General features: G+C 33.4%; 2 protein-coding genes across 2 annotated transcripts; one reads left to right on the top strand and one right to left on the bottom strand.

The window, feature by feature from the left end:
• Positions 1 to 24: 24 nt before the first annotated feature.
• LOC131615661 (putative calcium-transporting ATPase 13, plasma membrane-type) lies at positions 25 to 3,654 on the bottom strand. The gene is made up of 2 exons (XM_058886807.1): positions 3,113 to 3,654; positions 25 to 2,978 (listed from the first exon to the last, which is right to left on the bottom strand). The coding sequence occupies exons 1-2, from the start codon at positions 3,515 to 3,517 to the stop codon at positions 255 to 257; spliced, it is 3,129 nt and encodes a 1,042-aa protein (XP_058742790.1). The 5' UTR covers positions 3,518 to 3,654; the 3' UTR covers positions 25 to 254.
• Positions 3,655 to 17,329: 13,675 nt separating this feature from the next.
• On the top strand, positions 17,330 to 18,767 carry LOC131615658 (chlorophyll a-b binding protein 215, chloroplastic). The gene is made up of 2 exons (XM_058886805.1): positions 17,330 to 17,551; positions 17,961 to 18,767. Exons 1-2 carry the CDS (start codon positions 17,406 to 17,408, stop codon positions 18,610 to 18,612), a joined length of 798 nt encoding a protein of 265 aa, XP_058742788.1. The 5' UTR covers positions 17,330 to 17,405; the 3' UTR covers positions 18,613 to 18,767.
• The last annotated feature ends 2,877 nt before the right edge of the window (positions 18,768 to 21,644 follow it).

Raw genomic sequence — 21,644 nt, 5'->3', positions numbered from 1 at the left:
CAGTATAGTATGATAATAATGTAATTAAAATGTCACTCAAATAACATTAATATTGGAATTACTGAAATTGACTAAACTAGTTTACTTTTTTTGTTGAAATGAAACTTGTTCTATTATTTCTTTCATCATCCAAATCAGTATAGTATGATAATAATGTAATTAAAATGTCACTCAAAAAACATTAATATTGGAATTACTGAAATTGGCTAAACTCTAAACTGGCATATATACACATGGTGACCTTCCACTAACAATCAATGAAGTTTCATACTTACTAGTCCTATAGGGAATAAAAGAAGCATCATAGCTGGAAGTCCCCAATAAAGATAGAACAAAGGTTGTGGGGTAGACTGTGGAGAGTCCAAGGGTGAAGTATAGTTGGTGTTGAAAAAACCTGAAAGAATCTTCTTCAAGGTCCATTTAAGTACCCATGAAACAGAACTGACTAGAACACAGATAGCCCATTCAGTAGCATTCAGACGCATGCAATCTGCTAGACTTTTTGCATACTCAACAATCACAGTTTGCAAAACAAAACAACAACCTAAAGCCACTAAGAAACAATACTTCTGTACATCAACCTTGAAAACTTCTGTTTTCAATAAATCCATGATATTGAGCAGATGGAAGAGCTGACATAAAAAGAATGTATTGAAGATCATGACTTTCCTTAATTGCTTTTCACTGTCAGATACATGTCCCCCAAATTCAAGTATCATGATTGCAGAAGCCTGATACAAAATCTGAAAAATTATATTTTTCCACATTTTCTTTGTTATTATTGACTGATTCCTATGAGATGGTAGTTTGGCAAGCTCTTCCTCGCTACTTAATTCCGTCACCATCATTAGGCCACCCAAAGGACACATTAATGCATTCACCCAAATCAATTGGATTGCTGTTAGGGGAGAATTTCCTGTGAGAATTGTTGTAATCAAGGTTATGAGTAACCCTGATATACCAATTGTCAGCTGAAGTTGAATGAACTTTTGAATATTGCGATATTTACTTCTTCCCACCTTCACGATTGTTTCCAATACACTGAAACACATGATAGATATATCAGAATTCTCTTTTCTGTCAATTATTTTGCTTAAAGAGTGATTAATTATCCCTACATCAGCTAACTTTAGAACATCTGAAATATGATTAGTCATCAATCTTTGTTCCACAAATGCAACCACATCACCTCTGTCTTGCAAACACTTTACCATTAGAAGCTTGTCTATGGGACTGAAACTTCCCATTGCAATGGCTTTATCCACTTTAACCAATCTGGCTTTCTCATCCAAATCACGAAGTTGCTTTCCTTCAAGGTGACCACCATCTATCGACACTTCCATTCCAAGTTCACAAGCCATGTCATTCAGTACCATGATGTCATCATCCTCTGAGACCAATTTGATACGCATTCCATTATTTTGAAGATTTTTCAAAGCTAGTTTTGTCGATACTTGGCATTTGTATTTGAGACCTATTAGTGCTAGTAACGTCATCTCATCCTGCTTGAGTTCCTGCACCTGTGTTTGTCTATAAGCAAATGCAATTGGTTTAAGGCCACTACGCTCCATTTTTTGGATCACTTGCTCAAATTTAATTTTCTGATTTTCAATGGAATGGCATGTTCCTTCACCATCATAATATTGTGAACATATTTCCAACACTATGGATGCATCCCCGCTCCAGTGCAAGTGCATATCTTGTTCATTGGCACTTACTTTTCTCACCAAAACTCCATTGCCCTCTTGGTTAGAATCCAGTTTTCCATGCTTGAGAATGTGAAAATCTTCTCTGAAAGATATAATGTCCATTTCCAATGTTGAGTTTGCCCAAGAAACAAGTGAGTTAGACACATGAGAACGAGATAGTCCTGGTGCAAGAACTGATAAACAAACTCCTTCTTTAAGCTTCTCTAGTACAACTTGACTTGTTCCCGACTCCTGAATATTGTTTATGTCAGTCTCTCCTTCCCCTATCCATATTTCGCAGACCTCCATTGGCTTACATATAAGTCCACCACCAGATACATCGATGCAGATGACATTTACCAACCCCATTGTTGTACAAGCTGACAAATCATTAAGAACCACCTCTTGATTAATCAATACTTCATCATTTTGGTAACGGAGAGATAAAGTAATCATCAGTGGCACTCCATGTTGCACACATAGTACTATAACACTAAGAATATGTGCTAAAATCGCAATCCTTCCTCGTGGCCCTGAAAGAATATTTTCAAGGAGTTTTGTTAACATGCCAACTGAAACATTCCCTTTAATATCTGGAAGTCCGCCATCATCTCCGTCTTTCTTACAAATTAGACGAATGAACAACACAAGTGCAACAAGTGTAAAGATAAAAAGAGAAGCTTTGTCAAGGTACGAAATTGGCTTCTCAATTAGATTTTCCAAAAGGCGTCTCTTGATCTCAGACGAGTTTGATTTGTTTTGAACAGATGTCACAAGCATCCATCCACGACCTTCAACCACCTTTGAACTGGCTATAAGAAAAGGGTTCGTCGCTTCACAATCGATTTTTTCATTTTTTATTCCCTCAACCAACACAAGGTTGTCTTTACCCAAAAGCAAGCCATTTGCAGGAACCTCATCAGGAGGACTCAAATACACCTCGTCACCCACCATAATGTCATACATGGAGAGAGTAAGATCAACTGATTGGGACTCTTGATGTCTTTTAACACTGAATTTCACCGCCTTGCCTTTTTTCTTTGCCAACTTGATTGTTTTTCTTTCGCGCCAATAGCTAGTAATTGACGAGAATGCAAGCAGAAGTAAAACAGCAAAAATCATCGCAACACCATCATGCCAACCATATCTAGGCCCAACCTGTTTAAACTCCGTGGCAAAGGATAATAAGGCCGAAATCAGCAACATTGAAATTGTGTAAAGATTTTGCTTGCAGCTTTTCCAAAGAATGCCATAGAAGGTTGCTTGAACTCCAAGGTTCTCAGTGATCTCCTATTCCATAAATTCATAATTCCATTAACAAAATAAAAAAGAAACTATTTTTCAAACACTTGAAACCAACAGTTGGTAAATAAATCCCTACAAAATGATCTAGCATCATATGAAGAGGATTAATAATAATATACCTCTGACGAGTGTTGAGTTTGACTATGCAGAACATCGCAAACTCTACCTACTCCACCAAGTTCACGAAGAGATTTCAAGTCCTTCTCCTTCACAATTCTAGCAATATCAGTCCTAACACGTTCTTCTACCACGTCGTCTTGGACATGAGAGACTACATCAATTGAAACAAAAGATTTGGCTGATGAGGTTCTAGCAGGAGGACTATGAGGCAATGGATTGTATAGTAGTGGTGATGATGCAGACTCTTCAAAGTTGCTGCTAAAAGTTGTAGGCTTCTTCAAGGAGATCATGATTCCGACATATAAACTTTTTCGCCATTTCTTGTTGTATTTGCTACCGGTAATGAGTAAGCTAGCACCAAGTTCTATATTGCCATCATCGGAAGAAATGTTTGTTTGGGACATGTTTGGTAAACAGGAACTATAAGGAATACTTAATTGAACAACTTTTTTAGTATGATCAAATTGAAACAAATTTGAAATGGTGTTTTTGGATTATCAGGAAAGAAATAAAGTATCTAAAAGCTTAAACATGTTTCTTAACTATGTATTTAGCTATGTTTTTCAAAGCTTGAGATTCATATACTTAAAGAAAAATCTTGGCCACTTGGCCACTAGGCCACGTTGTAGACGCGGTATAGTGCGGAAAAAATGTACCCGTATGTGGAAAAATTGTACGCGATATAGCAATTTGTAAAAGAGAAAAAAACCCAATTTTCTTCTTAGAGTTGCTAAGGTTTTTGTTTTGTTTTGGTTTACTAGTGGAAAAAGGAAAAAAGAAAAAAAAAAAAAAATTATTTCGAAAATAAAGTCTCACTAATATCAGTTAGTAGAAGAGTGATGATTCTAACAGGAGGTTCTGCAAAGAACGAGTATACCGCATCATTACCTGTTCCATGTTTTGCTACATAGCTAACACAAGAATTCTCCTTCCTAAGAGTATGAAATAGTTGAACTCGTCACTCTCTAAAGGAAAACTCTTTACTGTTGTGAAGAATCGGGACATAGTGATGCCAAACATTAACAGACTTTGAGATAAGCTTGATAACAAAGTTGGAGTATGAATAACACATTAGGTCTTTGGTATCAAGTTCCCAAGCCATTCATAATCCATGATATTACTTCATCAGCTCAGCGTAAAGGATGTTGGAATAACCAATATTACTCGCAAAATTGTGAACCCAAGCACCATCAGCATTTCGAATCAATCCACAAAAATTCGACATGTCAGGATCATCGAGGCTACTTCCATCAAAATTCAAAATCATATTACAACCTTTATGTGCATTCCACGTAATCGTTTTTGTTGGATGAGACATATTATGCTTGAGAAAAAATTTAGCTAACGGATTAACATAACTCACTGTGATGATGAGTGTCAAAGTGTAGGAAGATATCACTTCATTCGCAAGACACAATGTGTTTCTAGCGTGCCACAACCACTGGTAAGCAAAAAAAAGATAGAGCCATCATCGTTGTCATGTCTAATTCAATCATATAGACTATCCCCCTGGAAGAATGAGGGATCCAAGAAGCCAATAGATTTCCAAAAGCAAATAGTAAATTCACATTCTCTCAGGAAGTGTAGAGTCGTGTCAGCATCTTGATTGCATCTAGGACAAAGATTCATCTGGAGGATACCACGATGACACAACATCCATATCGTAGGAAGGGACTTATGTAAAGCCGTGCAAAAGAAGAATTTAACCTTCTCAAGAGCAAGAATATGCCACACCCACTTCCAAGAGTTATTGTTTATTGTATTATAACAAATTCAAGTCTGTTGAGATAGTTATAACCACCTGAGCAACATAGATATCATTTAATTTCTTTCCATGTTAATCGACCAGGGCATCAGAGAATTCAAACAAATGGGAAGCGCTTTCAAGCAGTCACAAAAAATCGGAGGAATATTAGTATATAATGAATTGAAGTTCAAATTTGCATTCAAGATGCTCCACTAATTTTCCAACCCCATACCAATTTAAAAACCAAAAAGATGAGTTCTCAACCTCCAATCTAGATTCAAAGCAATCTTTAAGTGTAGAGAGAGCTTTCATAGCTGCATTTCAAGTAACTGATCCCAGTTTCTTTTCCATATTAAGTAACGTTTCTTCACTGATGTACTTATGCTTCAAAACTTGGACCCATAGGGAATCCCAATTCCGATAGAGACCCCTAACCAGCTTGTCCAACATGGAAGTATTAGCCTCTCTTGATTTTCGGATCCCAAGACCACCCAAATTTTTAGGTTTAGTGATTTTATTCTAGCCAACGAAACGCAAACCCGAGTTAGAATTATCTTTCCACAGAAAATCCAGAGTTATCTTCTCAATAAACTCACAAGTTGGCTGAGGTAGCCAAACCACTTGCATATAATATTTTGGGATGGAGTTCAAGACATACCTTATCAGAGTCAAACAACGAGTATTGTTTAGCAATTGATGTTGCCAAGATGCTAACCTCTGACTAGTTTTCTCCTCTAGGAACTTAGGGGTGATCAATACCAAACCAACCCAATAGAAAACCGCAAACCAAACCAAACCAAACCAAAACCGCAAAAAACCGCATTTGATTCGGATTAGTTTGGGTCATCTTTTAACAAAACTGCACAGTTCGGTTCGGTTTGCGGTTTGTATTTTGTAAACCGAATCAAACCGCATTATGTTACAACCTAACTTTTACTTAACTCAATTCCAACCTAAACTTAAACCTATTATACCTTAGCCTCATGATTATGAACAATTTTCTCATCCTTACACATATAATTTCAGTCCCGATCTTTAAAAAACTCTAATAACATTATCGCACCTTCTTTGCAACATACATTTTCCCTCTTCTTCTATAATCTATATTCTCTTATCTTCTTTCTTTTTCACTTTCTCATTTTTATGTAAATGTTTTGTATTTCAGTTTCGTTTTTATCGCACATCTTCTCTAATCTCTCAACTTTTTTTTACCTTCACTAATATCTCGTCTCTTCTATTTTTTTGTTTCATTATAATAATTTTTATATTGTTTTATGCTATTATTTTATGTTTAATATTTCAGTTTTGTCTAATTTAATTTTTACATATTAAATAGAAAATAGTTGTCAAAATATGACGAATTTTGTTGTTATTTGATAGTGTATGAATGTCTAAATACAAAATTATGTTGTCATCTATATATGTATGGCTCAATAAAATATTTATATAAAACCGAACCAACCGAACCGAACCAAACCGCATTAGTTTGGTTTGGTTTGGTTCAAATTTTTTTAAAAAGCCAACCGAACCAAACCAAATTTTTTTCTCTTGCGGTTCGGATGATTTTTTTCGTCAAAACCGCCCAAACCGCACCGCGAACACCCCTATAGGAACTCATTCCTTGCATTGAAGCCGAATGGGGTTACCCATCCCCAACGTACAAGCGCCTTAGTACAATAAAAAGAGGAGAACATTCTGATGGTTGGGTCAACCCCTAGTCGTCGACGTGTGATTACAAAGGCCTTGATTATACTCCATCTGCTAGGCGTGATCTAGTAAGGATCCACGTTGAGTGTTATGAGAACCTCCACAGCAAAGGAAGAAAAGGGGAGGCGAAACCCAACCTCATAGATGGTAGGCAGATAAAAGTAAAAGGAGAAAGTAGAAGATGCATTAGAAGCGGCCATATGGGCCTTTTCCTCTAGAGATCATGCCTCTAGAACAACTTCTTCATCACCAGAAAAAGAAAAAGTAAGTTGATGACAGAAGGAGGCTTAGGGTCAGAAATAACCATGATCGTTTCGTTTCCTGAGAAAATAAATAAATAAATTTCAATGAAATCATTTAAATTACTTATAATTTTTAAATTTTTTAAAAAAATTCAGTTACTTCATTCAAACACATCATTAAAATTGTCGAAGATAGTATTGATTAAACTAATTGTTGGATTTCATGTGTGAAAGTGTTAAAGTTCCAAATCAATTAGGAATTGAGGAAATGTTAGGTTTATGAGAGAGATGGTTCACACCATTACCTTAAAGTTGTAGGTGAATTTATGGTGTCATGATTTTTTGTAACCATAAATCTATAAATTTCGTTCTCTAGGCTTCCCCAACACTTGATAGATCTTAATATGGACAACTATTATTATTATTATTATTATTATTATTATTATTATTATTATTATTATTATTATTATTATTATTATTATTATTATTATTATTATTATTAATTTTACAACTTACATATTTTTAAATATTATTCACGTTATATTCAATTTACTGTTACTAAAAGCAATTTTATAAAATTAACTTATTTAAATTTAACTATTATCATTGTAAAACGTTTACGCGTGAAGTGATAAACAACAATTTCATAATGAGCACATTTGAAAAAGAGAAAAAGAGAAAGATGATAAATATATAAATGTATCAAAAAAACAAAACAAAAATGAGAGAAATGAAAATATATAAAAATATAAAGAAAATAGAGATTAATTTCAAAAATCTTAAGTGAATATACCACTAAATCTAACAGCTTCTTTTGTTATGAATTATGACTATTATTGTTACCCGTAATCCTTAACTTATTGTAATTGATATTAAAATTCTTTTATATTTTATTTTTCTGTGTGTTTACACGTGTGATTGAGAAATTATACATGTTTGATTTGTCTACGAACATTAATGTTAGCATCTTTATTTTCAAAAACATCAAAATAAAGATAAGAACAACAACATGAAAACTATAGAAATATAATATATAATATAAAAAAATTAATTGGTTTTTTATTTTTATATGTTCACACGTGTGATTGAGAAATTATGCATATTTGATTTGTCCACGAACATTAATGTTAGCATCTTTATTTTCTAGAACATCAAAATAAAGATAAGAACAACAACATGAAAACTATAGAAATATAATATATAATATAAAAAAATTACTTGGTTTTTTATTTTTGTGTTCACACGTGTGATTGAGAAATTATGCATGTTTGATTTCCACGAACAATAATGTTAGCATCTTTATTTTCTAGAACATCAAAATAAAGATAAGAGAAAACTATAGAAACATAATATATAATATAAGAAAATTAATTGGTTTGAAAAACACTTTTTTTATTTTTTACTTTTATCTGTCATCTCATCATTTTGAACGTATTTTTAGTTCAACTAGTAATAGACTCGTGCGTTCGCACGGGTCACGCAAAGTCGATATAAACAATAAATAAATCTATAACGATGGTTAATAAATATATATAAAAGATACACAAATTAAAAATAAATAACATTTGAAATTATAATTGTCAAATAAATATTAATTTAATCTAGTTAAAAATATATACTATAGTAGAAAAAAATAAATAATGATGATAAGTGGTTTTTCTAGAAAAAAATATCTAGTTAAATATTAATTCAACCAAAGTATCATAATTGAACTAAATTGTTTACTTTTTCTTATACTTTCTTTCACTTTTCAAATGATGATAAGTGGTTTTTGTTAGGAAACTAGAAAAGTTGTAAAATAAAAAGGACAATAGAATCTAACTAAGGAAATAAACTTTATTTGTTTTCATTCATTTCTAAAATATGTCAAAGATACTACATTATATAATATCTCAAATGAATAATCAAATAAATCTAAACATTCAAAGCTCAACTAAATAACATTAGGATCCGTTTGGTTCAATCAAGGGGAGGGGAGAGAATTTTATCAAGGAAATGGGAGGTGAGGGGAAGGGAGGGGAGGGATTTTAATTACATATATGTTTGATTCAAAATATGAAGGGGAAGAGGAGAGGAGAAATTTTATTTACAAGTATGTTTGGTTCACAAGAGGAAGAGAGTAATTTTAAAACTAATTTACATTTTTAACCTTGTAATTTCACTATAAGATTCACGATATTTATTATTTATAAGTTTTCAATTTGATAACATCAAAATTTTTTATAAAAACGTAACAGTTATAATATATAGTTTAAAAAAATTATCGAATACAATAAAATCTAACAAAAATATTTGAAACAAAAATATTGCAATAGTTAAAAAATAACATAAAAATATAAAAAATAGAATTAAAAAATTCAATTATAATTATAACAAGGGTAAATATGTAAATATAGTTATAATTAATATGAATCACCTCCTCTCCCCTTTGAATCCCCCCAAATCGGGGGAAGCAAAAAGTTACTCAAGAGGGAATTTGGTCCCCTCCATCTACCTCCGCTTCCCCTCTTAAAATTTGAACCAAACACCTAAGCTATTAAAAATCCCCTCCCCTCCCCTCCCCTCCATTTACCTCCAACCAAACAGAGAAAACCCAATTAAAATTCAACTAATAATATTTGGACTTTATCACTAGCTACCCCTTCAAAATCAACCTTGTCCTCAAGGTTTTTAAAATGATTGTAATTTGTTTTAAAAAATTGACATAATTTTTTTAAAGACAAATTAGAGGTGGGCCATGATTTGTGAAATTGTGAGCAGGCCTGTTATCAGTCCGGTTCGGATATTTGCTATCTCGAGAACCAGACCAAAATAGTAATCGGGTAAATTTGAATCGGACCGAAACAACGATGGACCATTTTTTTGACCGAAACCGGACTGTTACTTCGGATATCTGACAAAAGTATCCAATAAATATTCAATATAGTATCCATTTTTGGTATAGGATAAAAAATTATCCATTCCCAGACCGAGTAACATTTCGGCCAATCTATTGGTCCGGTTCCAATGGACCTGTTCTCGGGTGGTTTTTTGGTTCCATAGGTCCAATAACAGCCCTAACTGTGAGTGATATACTTCTAAAAAAACTCTTCATTGCAAATAAGAGCATTTGTTCATTTTGCTAGATAGTACTATAAAGGATAAGTATTACTTTTTTTTGGTTGTAAGAGAAGGGTAAAAAAAAAGGACAACAAGTGGGTGTGAGGAGCATGTAAGGTAGGTGGCTTTAGCTAGCATGTTGTTGGCACTCTGTAACCTACTCTAATGTCGTGTGGTATCGTGTAGAAAGGATAATTGACTGAGAGAGGTCAGAGAAAAAATATATTATTTTTTTCTTCAATTCTTTCTTCCCCCTTTCTCTTTCTTCGTTATTTTCCATATCTTTCCTCTGTTTCCTTTTTCTTCTTTCCCTCTCACTCCCTTTTTTTTTATTGTTTTTCTTCAAACAATATTTAATAAAAAATTTAAAACGATGGAGAGAATCGAAAATGGAGGTGGTTCTGGTGGTGGTGATAGTGGTGGAAGGAGTTGTGGATTAATGAACGGTGGTGGATCTGATGGTTTCAGTGGTGGATAAGATGGTTTTGGTGGAAGAGATAGCATTAGTAGTGATTTCAAAAAAATTCTTCGGAGATGTCGTATGAGTTTTCGATGGAAGTTTCAGCAGAGATGACAACGTAAAGGACATCGGAAGTGATGTTGGAGTTTTTGCCGGAAATGACGTCGGAGTTGTTGCCGGAGAAGACGCCGCCGAAAATTTCGTCGAAGAAGGTGCCAGAAAATTCGCCGGAGAAATTACATGTGAACAAAAAATTTCTTTTTGTTTTTCTATCTATTTTTCTGCATACCTCTTGAACACATATCTTTCTTTGAGTTTTTGAGATGAGCTTTTGAAAGAATAACTCAAACTTTTGCTAGTTCCTTCGCGATTTCCCTCATATTCAAGTAAATTGTTTATTGTTTCTTTATCATAATATTCACTCAGATAAGAATCATCAAAAACAACTTCTAGGGAACTATTATAATTATAACTCTCATCCTCACTATCATTAGAGCTAGTGTCAACATTCAACGACACATTACTATTATGTTTCCCATTATGCATGTCATCTTCATCATTAAAGCCCTTAACACCATTATTCAGACCTATATCATCTTTAATAGGACCCTTACCACCAATATTCCGACCTTCACCTTCATCATTAGGACCCTCAACACTATTATTTAATCCCTCACCAACTTTCTCATCATCCATAATGACTTCTTCATAAAACTTTGCAAACATATCTTCTGCATCATTGTCCTCAAGAATTATATCTTCCTCCTCCAAATTTATATCTTTATCTAAAGGACTATCAACATACTCTGGTTGGGATATGGGATATTCTATATAGACATCAACTCAACTGAATCCTACAGAAGTCAACTATCTCTAAAGCACCTTTGTCATTATTCAACACCAACGTCCCAAAAGTGAGGTCATTATAATAGATGGTATTTACCTCAGTATAACTTAATTCCTTCAGTATACCAACCAACTCAAAGTAGCTCTACCTATCCTCATCTATTTTCAGTTCATTGCATTTTCCCCTTCATACAGAGTTTTTTGACTATCTATAAACTCGCCACTATGATGAAATTCAAACACAAATACTTATTCATTGCAACCTAAGTCAAACAAAAACATTAACTTATTAAAAGGGGTAAAAACAACACAATTGTAGAAGATGCTTACCCTAAAATCGAAATACCTAACATTACTAACAGCAGAATTGTAGAAGACTATAACCCTAAATTCGAAATACCTAGCATTATGAACATATTCTACAAAAACTAAACCCTAAAATTGAAACAATATAAAAGATGCTAACCTTGATTTTAACTTCATTTTCAGCAAATCTCCAGATTACGCTTTCACAAAAGCTATCTGTTTCGTCCTCTTCAACTTTAAAACAATATTGATCCTTCATCGTTAACGTTTCCTTCGTTCAATCCTTCCCCTTTTTCTTCATCGCCTCTGAACACAAGTTCTCACTTTATATATCTCTGCTAGGATTTTCTGAAATGTGGTAGAAATGAATTGATATGTGAATTTTTAAAGTCTTAAGAGTTTTCTACTTTATTTCATCCACCTCAACAATGTACTAACACGTCAACACAATTTGGCAATGAGATTGGGCTTTGAGTAACATTTATAATGGAAAACACAAACTTTGTACACTTTTTAAAGATTATTTAAAAAAAAGAGGATCGAAATGGACCCAGATGTAGAGGTAAGGGACTAAAATGGGTATTAAGCATATAATTTTTTTAACCTAACTACTCAATACAAAATTCATTATTATTGGTGTTAACTCAAAATTTTCTATTTTTCTAAATGAGACTATTTTATAATATTTTAATTTTAAATAGCGTTAATTAATGAGCCTTACGATATATAATGAGATCAAATGGCAACAATTCACATTTATACTACGAGTAATAAGGTGCTACTTTAACATATTGTGTTCTAGATTCACCGCTTGTTTGAATCACCATTTTTATTTTACATTGTCAAAATACCTTTACATAAGCTATTTTTCTAATAAAAGATATGAGATGGAAAAAAATTCTAATTAAAATCGAAAACACCTCTCAGTTTCCAAAAATACATTTCCGGACGCACCGTTTGTATTACACAACATGCATAAAGATATTGTCACCATTTAGCCTAAGAAAATTTTATTTCGGATATACATCTCCATTACATAGTTAGAAATGAATTTTGTGTTACACGTTCCAATGAGTTATTTGGAGATGTATCTTTAAACATTTGAGGCGGGAATTTAATAACCTGTTACATTTGTATGTCAGATTATTCTGGAGATGCATCTCTAGAAAAATCAAATGTGTAATTGCTAAAAACAGCTACCTGCATGATCATACCCCATATCCTTTTTCCCCATAAATTCACCTCCAAAAACCTTCCAATCTCAATCAAGATTTTCACTCCAAAACTTCATTATTGTGTTTCATCTAATCAAAATGAGCAAAAGAAATTGGAGTTCAAGGTGAATTTCATTTATTTCAAGCCTCCTTGATCACATTAATCTTGTTTTGAAGCTTAAAAAAGGTTATGTTGTCTCTGACAATGTATTTCTGAATTCTCTATGAATTCATCCAAAGATGCATTTTCGGATGCTGTCTGTTCTAATTTTCTAGCAATCTATTTTCTGTTTTAGATGTTTCTGAGTATTTTATTTTTTTCATTAGATATGGTGCATTTCGATGTTTTCCCCAAATCTATTGTGTCTCTCGATGTCTCAAGTGCAGTTGTGAAGGAGGTAGATGTTGGCAACCAATTTAAAAAATGAACAAGAGTTTAAATTTCATGATCACATGCTTCAATGGATTTGTACAAAGGCATTCAAATTGGGGTTTAGTGTTATAATCAAATGTCCGATAATGGCTCAAATAGAAGAGGTGCATTTGTGACATTGACATGCGAAATAAGTGGAAAATATACACACCCTCTCCGAAATTTCAAACGAGATGAAACCGGTTCAAGAAAATGTGAGTGTCCCTTTAAGTTGCGTGGTTATCGGTTGACAAATAAAAAATGGAAATTTAATGTGATATGTGGTTTATATAACCATAATTTGTGTGTAAAGTTAGCTTGTCATCCAATTGCATTTCGCCTCATACCGGAAGAGAAGAAGTATGTTTCATACATGACATTGAATTTGGTGCAACTCAAAAAAATACTTGCAACCTTGAAATGTAAAAGACCCGGGAACATTGCGAATATCAGGCAAGTGTACAATATCCGTTATCGAACTAACAAAGTGTTGAGGGGGGATAGAACTGAAATGCAACACCTCTTGAAACTTTTAGATGATAACAATTATGTATATAGGTGTCGAACGTGCGATGACGGAGTAACTGTTAGAGATATATTTTGGACTCATCGTGTTCCATAAATTTGTTCAACATGTTTCCCATTGTGCTCATCATTGATTCAACGTATAAGACCAACAAGTACATGCTTATATTATTGGAAATTGTTGGTGTTACCTCTATTGAGAAGACTTATTATGTCGGTTTTGCATCTCTAGAGAGTTAAAAAGAGGAAAATTTTACTTAGGCTTCAGAGGTGTGTCGGGCAATGTTGAAGAATTAAGAAGAAATGCTAAAAGTAATTGTTATCGACCGTGATACCGCTTTGATGAATTCGGTTGCAAAGGTATTTCCTACTTCTTATGAATTACTTTGTAGGTATCACATAACAAATAAGGTGAAAAGTCGGGTTAAACCCGCAATAGGTACAAAACAGATAGATGGTGAAGATGAAAAAATGGTCAAGGCGCACATCATAGTGGAAAAATTAATGGATGCATGGAATGATATAATTAATTCTTCTATATAAGAGTTATATGGTGATATTGTTATATAACTCAGAAAGTTGTGTGAGAAATATCCAAATTTATTGAAATATGTTGAAAGTATACTTTTTTACCAAATTAAGGAGAAGATTGTATGTGCTATGACTAATCATGTAAGACACCTTAGAAATACAACAACAAACCGATATGAGTGTGCCCATGCTACTCAAAAGAATTGGTCACAAAATGGTAAGGGTGACTTGTATAGAGATTGAGATTATGTGAACCAAATGATCCAAAACCAACATAATCAACGAGATACAAACATCATTTGGCCGCAACATCACACTATTAGAATACAGGTTCAAACACAACAATTTGTATTCTCAATTGGTCAGCAACATATCTCGAGCAACTCTGAATTATATTTTTCACAAAGCCAAAAGAGTTGATAATGTAGGTTTCGATAGCTTAAAGTGTGGTTGCATACTTGTGAAAACATATGTTCTCCCATGTGCTTGTGTTTTATCTAAGAAGGTGAAACTTGATAGCCTGATACGAATGGATGAAATTCACACTCATTGGAAAAGGATCAGATTTGATGATGATGGTGTCATGAAAGATGGTAAATTGAATATCTCTATCTTAACTAAATGGAAAGTGATATAAGATAGATTTTGAAAACTCGATGACAATATGAAACTCCACATCAAAGAGCAATTGAGAAATATTGCATATCCATAAACCACAAACTTGAAACCACCCTCTCAACCGGTAAAAATGAGCTCCTAAGCAGTTCAAACTTACACCGAGTGACAATTCAACGATACGGTCTCCTTCATATTTTGAACATGTTGACAAAAATTTTCTTGATTCACTTACTCCGAAATCTCAGAAAGTTGTTTTCAAAGGAGCTCGCATTAGCAAACCACCTCCTTCACCGCCTCCACCAAAAATCCCATTCATTGAGGAGATGTTGTTTTTTATGCACAAATATATTGAACTTATCCAAGAGTTGATTGGTAACAAAAAATCATACACACGACTATACGAAAATACACAATTTTTTGAAGTAATTTATCGACGTGCTTCCCTGAAATGGGCCATCTCATAGCATGTGCGTATGATATAATGTGTATTGATCTTACAAGATACGGTTTCTTAGAAACTTTTTTCCCACTACGCACTGCACCACCTCCAAATCCAAATGATTGTATTATGTGTGTTGGATGGATTTAAAATCTGCGACATTTTGTTTAAGTTTATTTGAAATCGGGATACCTTATACCACTTACATCACAGGAGTGGACAATTCATTCAACAACCAAAGTCGAGACTTGGTCGAACAATTTTGTTGAAAGGATGGAAGAGTTCACCAAATTGGGCGAGATTGAAAGAGAAAAAAAACAAAAGTCAAAGGGGGGTACGGCCAATAGTTATAGATTTGACTGACGACAAGTCTTTCAGTTCATTTAGTATTTATTTATTAATTTATTGTAAGTAAAATTATGTTAATGTGTTATGATGTCTAATATATATACATTTTGATGTTTGTCAATTTTTTTTTGCATTGATTACATGTTCTGTTTTTGTTCTATTTTATTCAGTTTTGCCAGGGGAGGTTCCGAAACTACATCTCCGAAATAAGATAATAGGGTGGTAGCGAAGATGCATTTTCAAAACGTCCCTTAGTACAAGATAGAATTTCAGAGGTCCATATTTTTCTTTAACTAATATAGCTATAGGCCACTTGTCTTATTGTTTAATACCAAAACACATTACACCAGAATGAACATCATTTGACACGTCAGAAATGTTTACTTTAACGATGTGGAACCCTCAAAAGAATTTAAGATCGCTAAATACACCCCTCTCGAAGATCTGAAATACACACTGCAGGAGCTCCTACCATACGGCGACAATCGTAGAATTGTGAAGATCAAGTACTGTTTGCCTTCCGTTAACAAAAAAGGAAAGATTGAGTGCAACAACTATGAGCTGAAGATAGTCGCTGATTTAAGGGCTGCGGAAAATGCTTTTTCCATTTAAAATCAAAAGTTCTGATCGAGCTAGATGCGGCTGTTTCGAGATCGGTTGATGATATTATCAAGATGTTACAACATCCATCTGGATATTGAAATGTAATGTTTGATCTATGTTAAAATACCTTATGCATTGCTGATTTTATAATACCAATGATAATTTTATTTTGTCAATGTGCTGCTTTTTGCTTCTGCTTCAGTACGCTCCAGAAATACATCTTTGTAAATTTTACGATGATACATCTTTGAATAGAAGTTGGCTCAAATTTAGGGCCTGACTCGAAAACAAACTAAACAGTGTGCATTTGGTGCGTCCGGAGATGTATCTCAGAAACATGAAGGCATAATCGTATTTTCACGCGATGTCCCCTAAAGTTAATGCATTAATATAGACACACTATCTATTTAAATTTAATTAAAGTATCATTAACATATGCCCTTAGGGCACATATTAGCATTTTCCTTAAATTTTTTGTTATGTTAAGAAATGTTGATAATTTCTTTCTAGTGTTCATGGTTCAATGATGTGCAATGAGAGATACTATTTTTTTAGATAAATAGAAAAAAATATTTAATTTTAAAAGAATTATTAAATCTTTTAGTTTTGCATAATCTTGTTTTGTCATTTGTAATAAAAACTACCTTAAATTTAAAATTAAAAAAATATACAATTCAATAAATTTTTAAAATTTGTTGAATAGATTGGATCAAATCCTAACTTTAAATGGATGAATTAAATTCAATTCACTAACTAATAATTTGATAGTGGATTGATTAGATGGATAATTTACTAATATTTTGATAGGTTGGTTAGATGGATAATTTAGTAGCTCAATTAGATGGATTTTAGTTTAAACAGATTTGTTACCCCTAATACAAATTTGGTGGACCTAATTTCCTTGGCTCACATTCACCCTCTTCAAAACATCCAACCCCCCAGATCACTGCATCCACATGGCACAAAGAGAGCCACAATATCAATACAATATCCCACCTTGGAAATCCATATACAAATTCACCACCAATAAGATGTTGCTGACTTGTGCATATCCTAATCCACAATATCTAATAATTTCCACAATGGCCACTCCCAACACTTCTATTAAACCTTTGTAGCATATCTTCATTCTTCACAACAACATTAGCATCAAAGAGAACAAACATCAAAGTGCAAGAAGTCTCTCAACGCCCTCATGGCCACCTCTGCTATCCAACAATCAGCATTCACTGGTAAGACTGGTTTGAGGCAGGGAAATGAATTCATCAGGAAAGCTGGTAACTTTGGCCAAAGTCGCTTCACCATGCGTCGTACTGTGAAGAGTGCTCCTGAAAGCATTTGGTAAGTAGTTCAATTACAGTCAAAATCAGCTTTTGCATATGTTAAAATACATAATGTTTTGGATTTCAACATTCCTTTATCTCATCATGCCTCTTAGGAACATCATAACTAATTCTTAGCTAATAACATGTAGTATAGTGTAATAGATTGCATAATAAAATGCTAGTAACAAATGAAGCACAGACACCAGACACACATTGACAATGACAGACACTAATAATAATTTGATAAAAATGAATAAATTGAACTTAATTAGTAGTGTTAGTGTCATGTCGGTGTCCAATATTGACTCGGACACGGACACACGTTTTTTCAGAGGTGTAGGTGTTACTGAGCTAATGACTTATATTTGAAGGTTGTGATAATCTGTTTCTATATTTGACTTGAAATGATCTGTTGTGAAAACCAGGTACGGTCCTGACCGTCCCAAGTACTTGGGTCCATTCTCTGAACAAATTCCATCATACCTGACTGGTGAGTTTCCTGGTGATTATGGATGGGACACAGCTGGATTATCAGCTGACCCTGAAACATTTGCAAGGAACCGTGAGCTTGAAGTAATTCACAGCAGATGGGCTATGCTTGGTGCATTGGGATGTACTTTCCCCGAACTCCTTGAAAAGAACGGTGTTAAATTCGGCGAGGCAGTGTGGTTCAAAGCCGGTTCCCAGATCTTTGCTGAGGGTGGTCTTGACTATTTGGGCAACCCCAACCTGATCCATGCTCAGAGCATTCTTGCAATCTGGGCTACTCAGGTTGTGCTGATGGGATTTGTTGAAGGCTACAGAGTTGGTGGAGGACCCCTTGGTGAAGGACTAGACCCACTTTACCCTGGTGGTGCTTTTGACCCTCTTGGTCTTGCTGATGACCCTGATTCATTTGCTGAGTTGAAGGTCAAGGAACTCAAGAACGGTCGGTTGGCTATGTTCTCCATGTTTGGTTTCTTTGTTCAAGCCATTGTTACTGGCAAGGGCCCTATTCAGAACCTTTACGACCATGTTGCTGACCCTGTCGCCAACAACGCATGGGCTTTCGCTACTAACTTTGTCCCCGGACAATAAGAATGTTGTCTCTTCAGCCGCAATTTTCTGCTCCCATTTTCGTTTCTGTTGTGTTTAACTCTCATTTTCATCAATGTAATTACTCTAGCAGAAGAACCTGTATGTGGCTGATTATATGTTAGAAATATGGATCCAAAGAAATATGTTTTTATCAACTGTTGTGCATGAGTTTGATATGTTGGTTGGACTGTGCTAGTCATATGTGAAGAACAAGCCATAATGATTTTCAACCATGCCACTGCCACCCTTAGAATACATTTCTACCATTGAAGTGCCAAGCATACCATAAACGAATGAATCCATCTTCCATGACCAAGAACAGCCAAACCCGAAACATGCTAGACATTTCATCAAACACCTTCATAAAACCATATCTTTAAGGATTGTATCATACATAACTTATTTATACGACTTGAAAAACCATATCTTTATAAGATTTCAATAAACCAAAAAATTTAAACAAATATAAAAGATAAATTATTAAAATACATTCTCTTTTTCTTTTTTTACATACAAAAAAAAAAGTCTAGTGATTGAAAATAAAAAAACTAACAAAGTTCTGTGTGTTCTGTATTAGTAGAGATGAATCTTCTCTCCATTCTCTTATGCTATGTCATAACAAAGTTCTGGTATGGAAGGATGTGACTTCTTGAATTGGGATGGACGATTTTAAAGCGGTGTCTTTTAAGAAAAGTTTTATGAAGTGGTTTTTGTTTTGTAAATTGCGAAAGACTAAGAGAGAAAAGGTGAGAGTTCTTTGTGTTGGACCCTTTGGACGGTCAGAAATATAATCATCTTTAGACGTGATATGTGGAATATTTCGGACATTATTTAGGAGGTTAAAGTTTTGGTTTGGAGATGGGTTTTCATATAAAAAATTAACCAACCCAATTGTAATTTTTACAAGTTTAATAAAAATCCTATATTTTATTTATCGTAGATTTCAATTAATGTGTAATTTTTCTCTCGAGCTTTTCTTCGAGTTTTTTGTATCAAGTTTGGAGAACTTAGGTTCTCATGTCAACATATTCTTGCTTAAAAAAAAGAAGAATGAGACTTCAATATTATTATCATGTGAAACAATTTTTAACTCATACGTCAGAATAATAAGATGAATGAAAAATTTATTGTTGTACTTTGAACTTGAACTTGATGTGTACATTATTATTATTTTAAGTTACTTTTTTAATTTTCCGAATTAGGGAGATCATCCTCAACTCTTTGAGATTGACAATATATTTCAAAACTTTAGCATCTCTTTTTAAAATTAAATTTATATTATATCTTATCAAGCTAGCTTTATGCCATGCAACCTTGTCCGAATTATAATAAAGTACATTTATAGTTTAATGAAGTAGATTAATATTCACACATTTTACAAAAAATATATTTTTTATAATTACTTAAATAAATAATTTTTTTAGAAAAATATTTATTAATAGAAATAGAGGAGTAAAAAAAAAAATAGAACTTTAATCAAAATAATATTTATTAATAGAGATAGAGATGAGAAAATTAGAACTTTTAATATTATTTTTATGAAATGTAAAATTGATTTGAAAGAGATAATTTCATTTTTTTTCGTGTATAATACCTTATATACACTCTTAGAGTTGAAGTGTTTATTAGAGGTTCTGGATCAGGATCTTAGAGTCTCATAAGTAACAACCGTTTTTCAATAGTGGAAGAATGAAGGTAACTAATCCTCTGTTGATTATGAGAGTATAGTTAATTTCCTTTTGATTTCTTCCACACTACTATGGACCAGAGATACGTTACTTCCTACATATGCTACATATGCATGTTTTGGAGGAGTTGTTAATGAAATGGACGACATATTCAAGAAAAGGGTATCACAAACAGATGCTCGATCTTGGCAACGAGCGACCCGGGAGTTGTGGGCGAGATATCATATCTCTTGCCTCTACATTGCACCTTGAGAACCTTTTACAAATATACTAATACAAGACCTAACATGAGAGTTGCACATTAGATTAATAGTATTGTGGGATTATTATGATTGCTGAAAAAGGTACATGAATAGTCTAAGCCAGTTGCGATTATATTCCTCTAAGATCTCTGAGGGGTCACTTTAGACTTAACATATTACTTGATCATCAACTCATTGAGTAAACATATTGTAAGATAGTCTTCTTATTTATGTGATTTAAAACCAATGTATGTTGCTGTTATAGTTTCCCATGATATTTAGAGATTTCATTTAGATGAAACGGATTACTTGACGATCAATTCAATGGATAATCGCATGATAGGAGGTTATTCAATTAGTAATATAATTATGTTAGTGTTATTTTATTTTGAATGTTTTGTTGAATTGGGCTTTTTATTTGGACCTTCTAGTTAGGATCACTATGAGATGTAGTCCTTTGAGACTTTGAAGAGTATCAAATGAATGAAATGAAATTTATTTTTTTAGTCAGTTTTTATTTGTCTTTTCTAGTCTTTTAGTGTTTTCCATTTCTATTCTATAAACCCTAGTTTTGATAAGACACCTTTCAATCAATTGGTGCTTTCATTTTCGACCTCACTTCCGCATAAATTGATGATAATATTATTGTTTGATGGGGGAAGAAGATGTCTACTGGTGGATTCTTTATTTTAAGAAATTTTTCAAGGAGCATGAAACACCCGAGTCATTGAAGGTTTTGAAAGTTGTTGGAGCATTGAGAGGTTATGCTTTCAAATGGTGGATACGGTGGTCTTGTGTTCATCGCATATATAGTTGAGATAAATTTACAACAACACTATTATAGCGTTTCAAGCCGAAGTGGAGACCTAATTTACTACTGGATGATAAAGAAGAGGAACCAACATATGAATCAACTGAGTCCTTATATTCAACCAATGATTTTGTTGAGGAGAACGAAAAAGAAACTGAATCGTTATTCATGAAAGAGCCAAATCTGAAATCTATGAAATCCATAGAAATCTTTTTTCTAGAACAAATTGTTGTTGAAGAACAAAAAGGTGAAAAAGATGTTTGAGATGCAGTAGAATTTTTTTTCCAAATC

The sequence above is a fragment of the Vicia villosa genome, linkage group LG7 (genome assembly GCF_029867415.1).
Source record: "Vicia villosa cultivar HV-30 ecotype Madison, WI linkage group LG7, Vvil1.0, whole genome shotgun sequence".
In the NCBI taxonomy this organism is placed as follows: domain Eukaryota; kingdom Viridiplantae; phylum Streptophyta; class Magnoliopsida; order Fabales; family Fabaceae; genus Vicia; species Vicia villosa.
Note: the sequence above shows the minus strand (reverse complement) of the source record. Positions and strands in the feature narration are given on the sequence as shown.

Bases quoted from the DNA above. Each gene is read 5' to 3' on its own strand.
- LOC131615661 (XM_058886807.1), bottom strand. From the start codon at position 3,517: ATGTCCCAAACAAACATTTCTTCCGATGATGGCAATATAGAACTTGGT. The intron at 2,979-3,112 runs GTATATTATTAT...TTTATGGAATAG, and splicing joins AAACTCAACACTCGTCAGAG to GAGATCACTGAGAACCTTGG.
- LOC131615658 (XM_058886805.1), top strand. From the start codon at position 17,406: ATGGCCACCTCTGCTATCCAACAATCAGCATTCACTGGTAAGACTGGT. The intron at 17,552-17,960 runs GTAAGTAGTTCA...TGTGAAAACCAG, and splicing joins AGTGCTCCTGAAAGCATTTG to GTACGGTCCTGACCGTCCCA.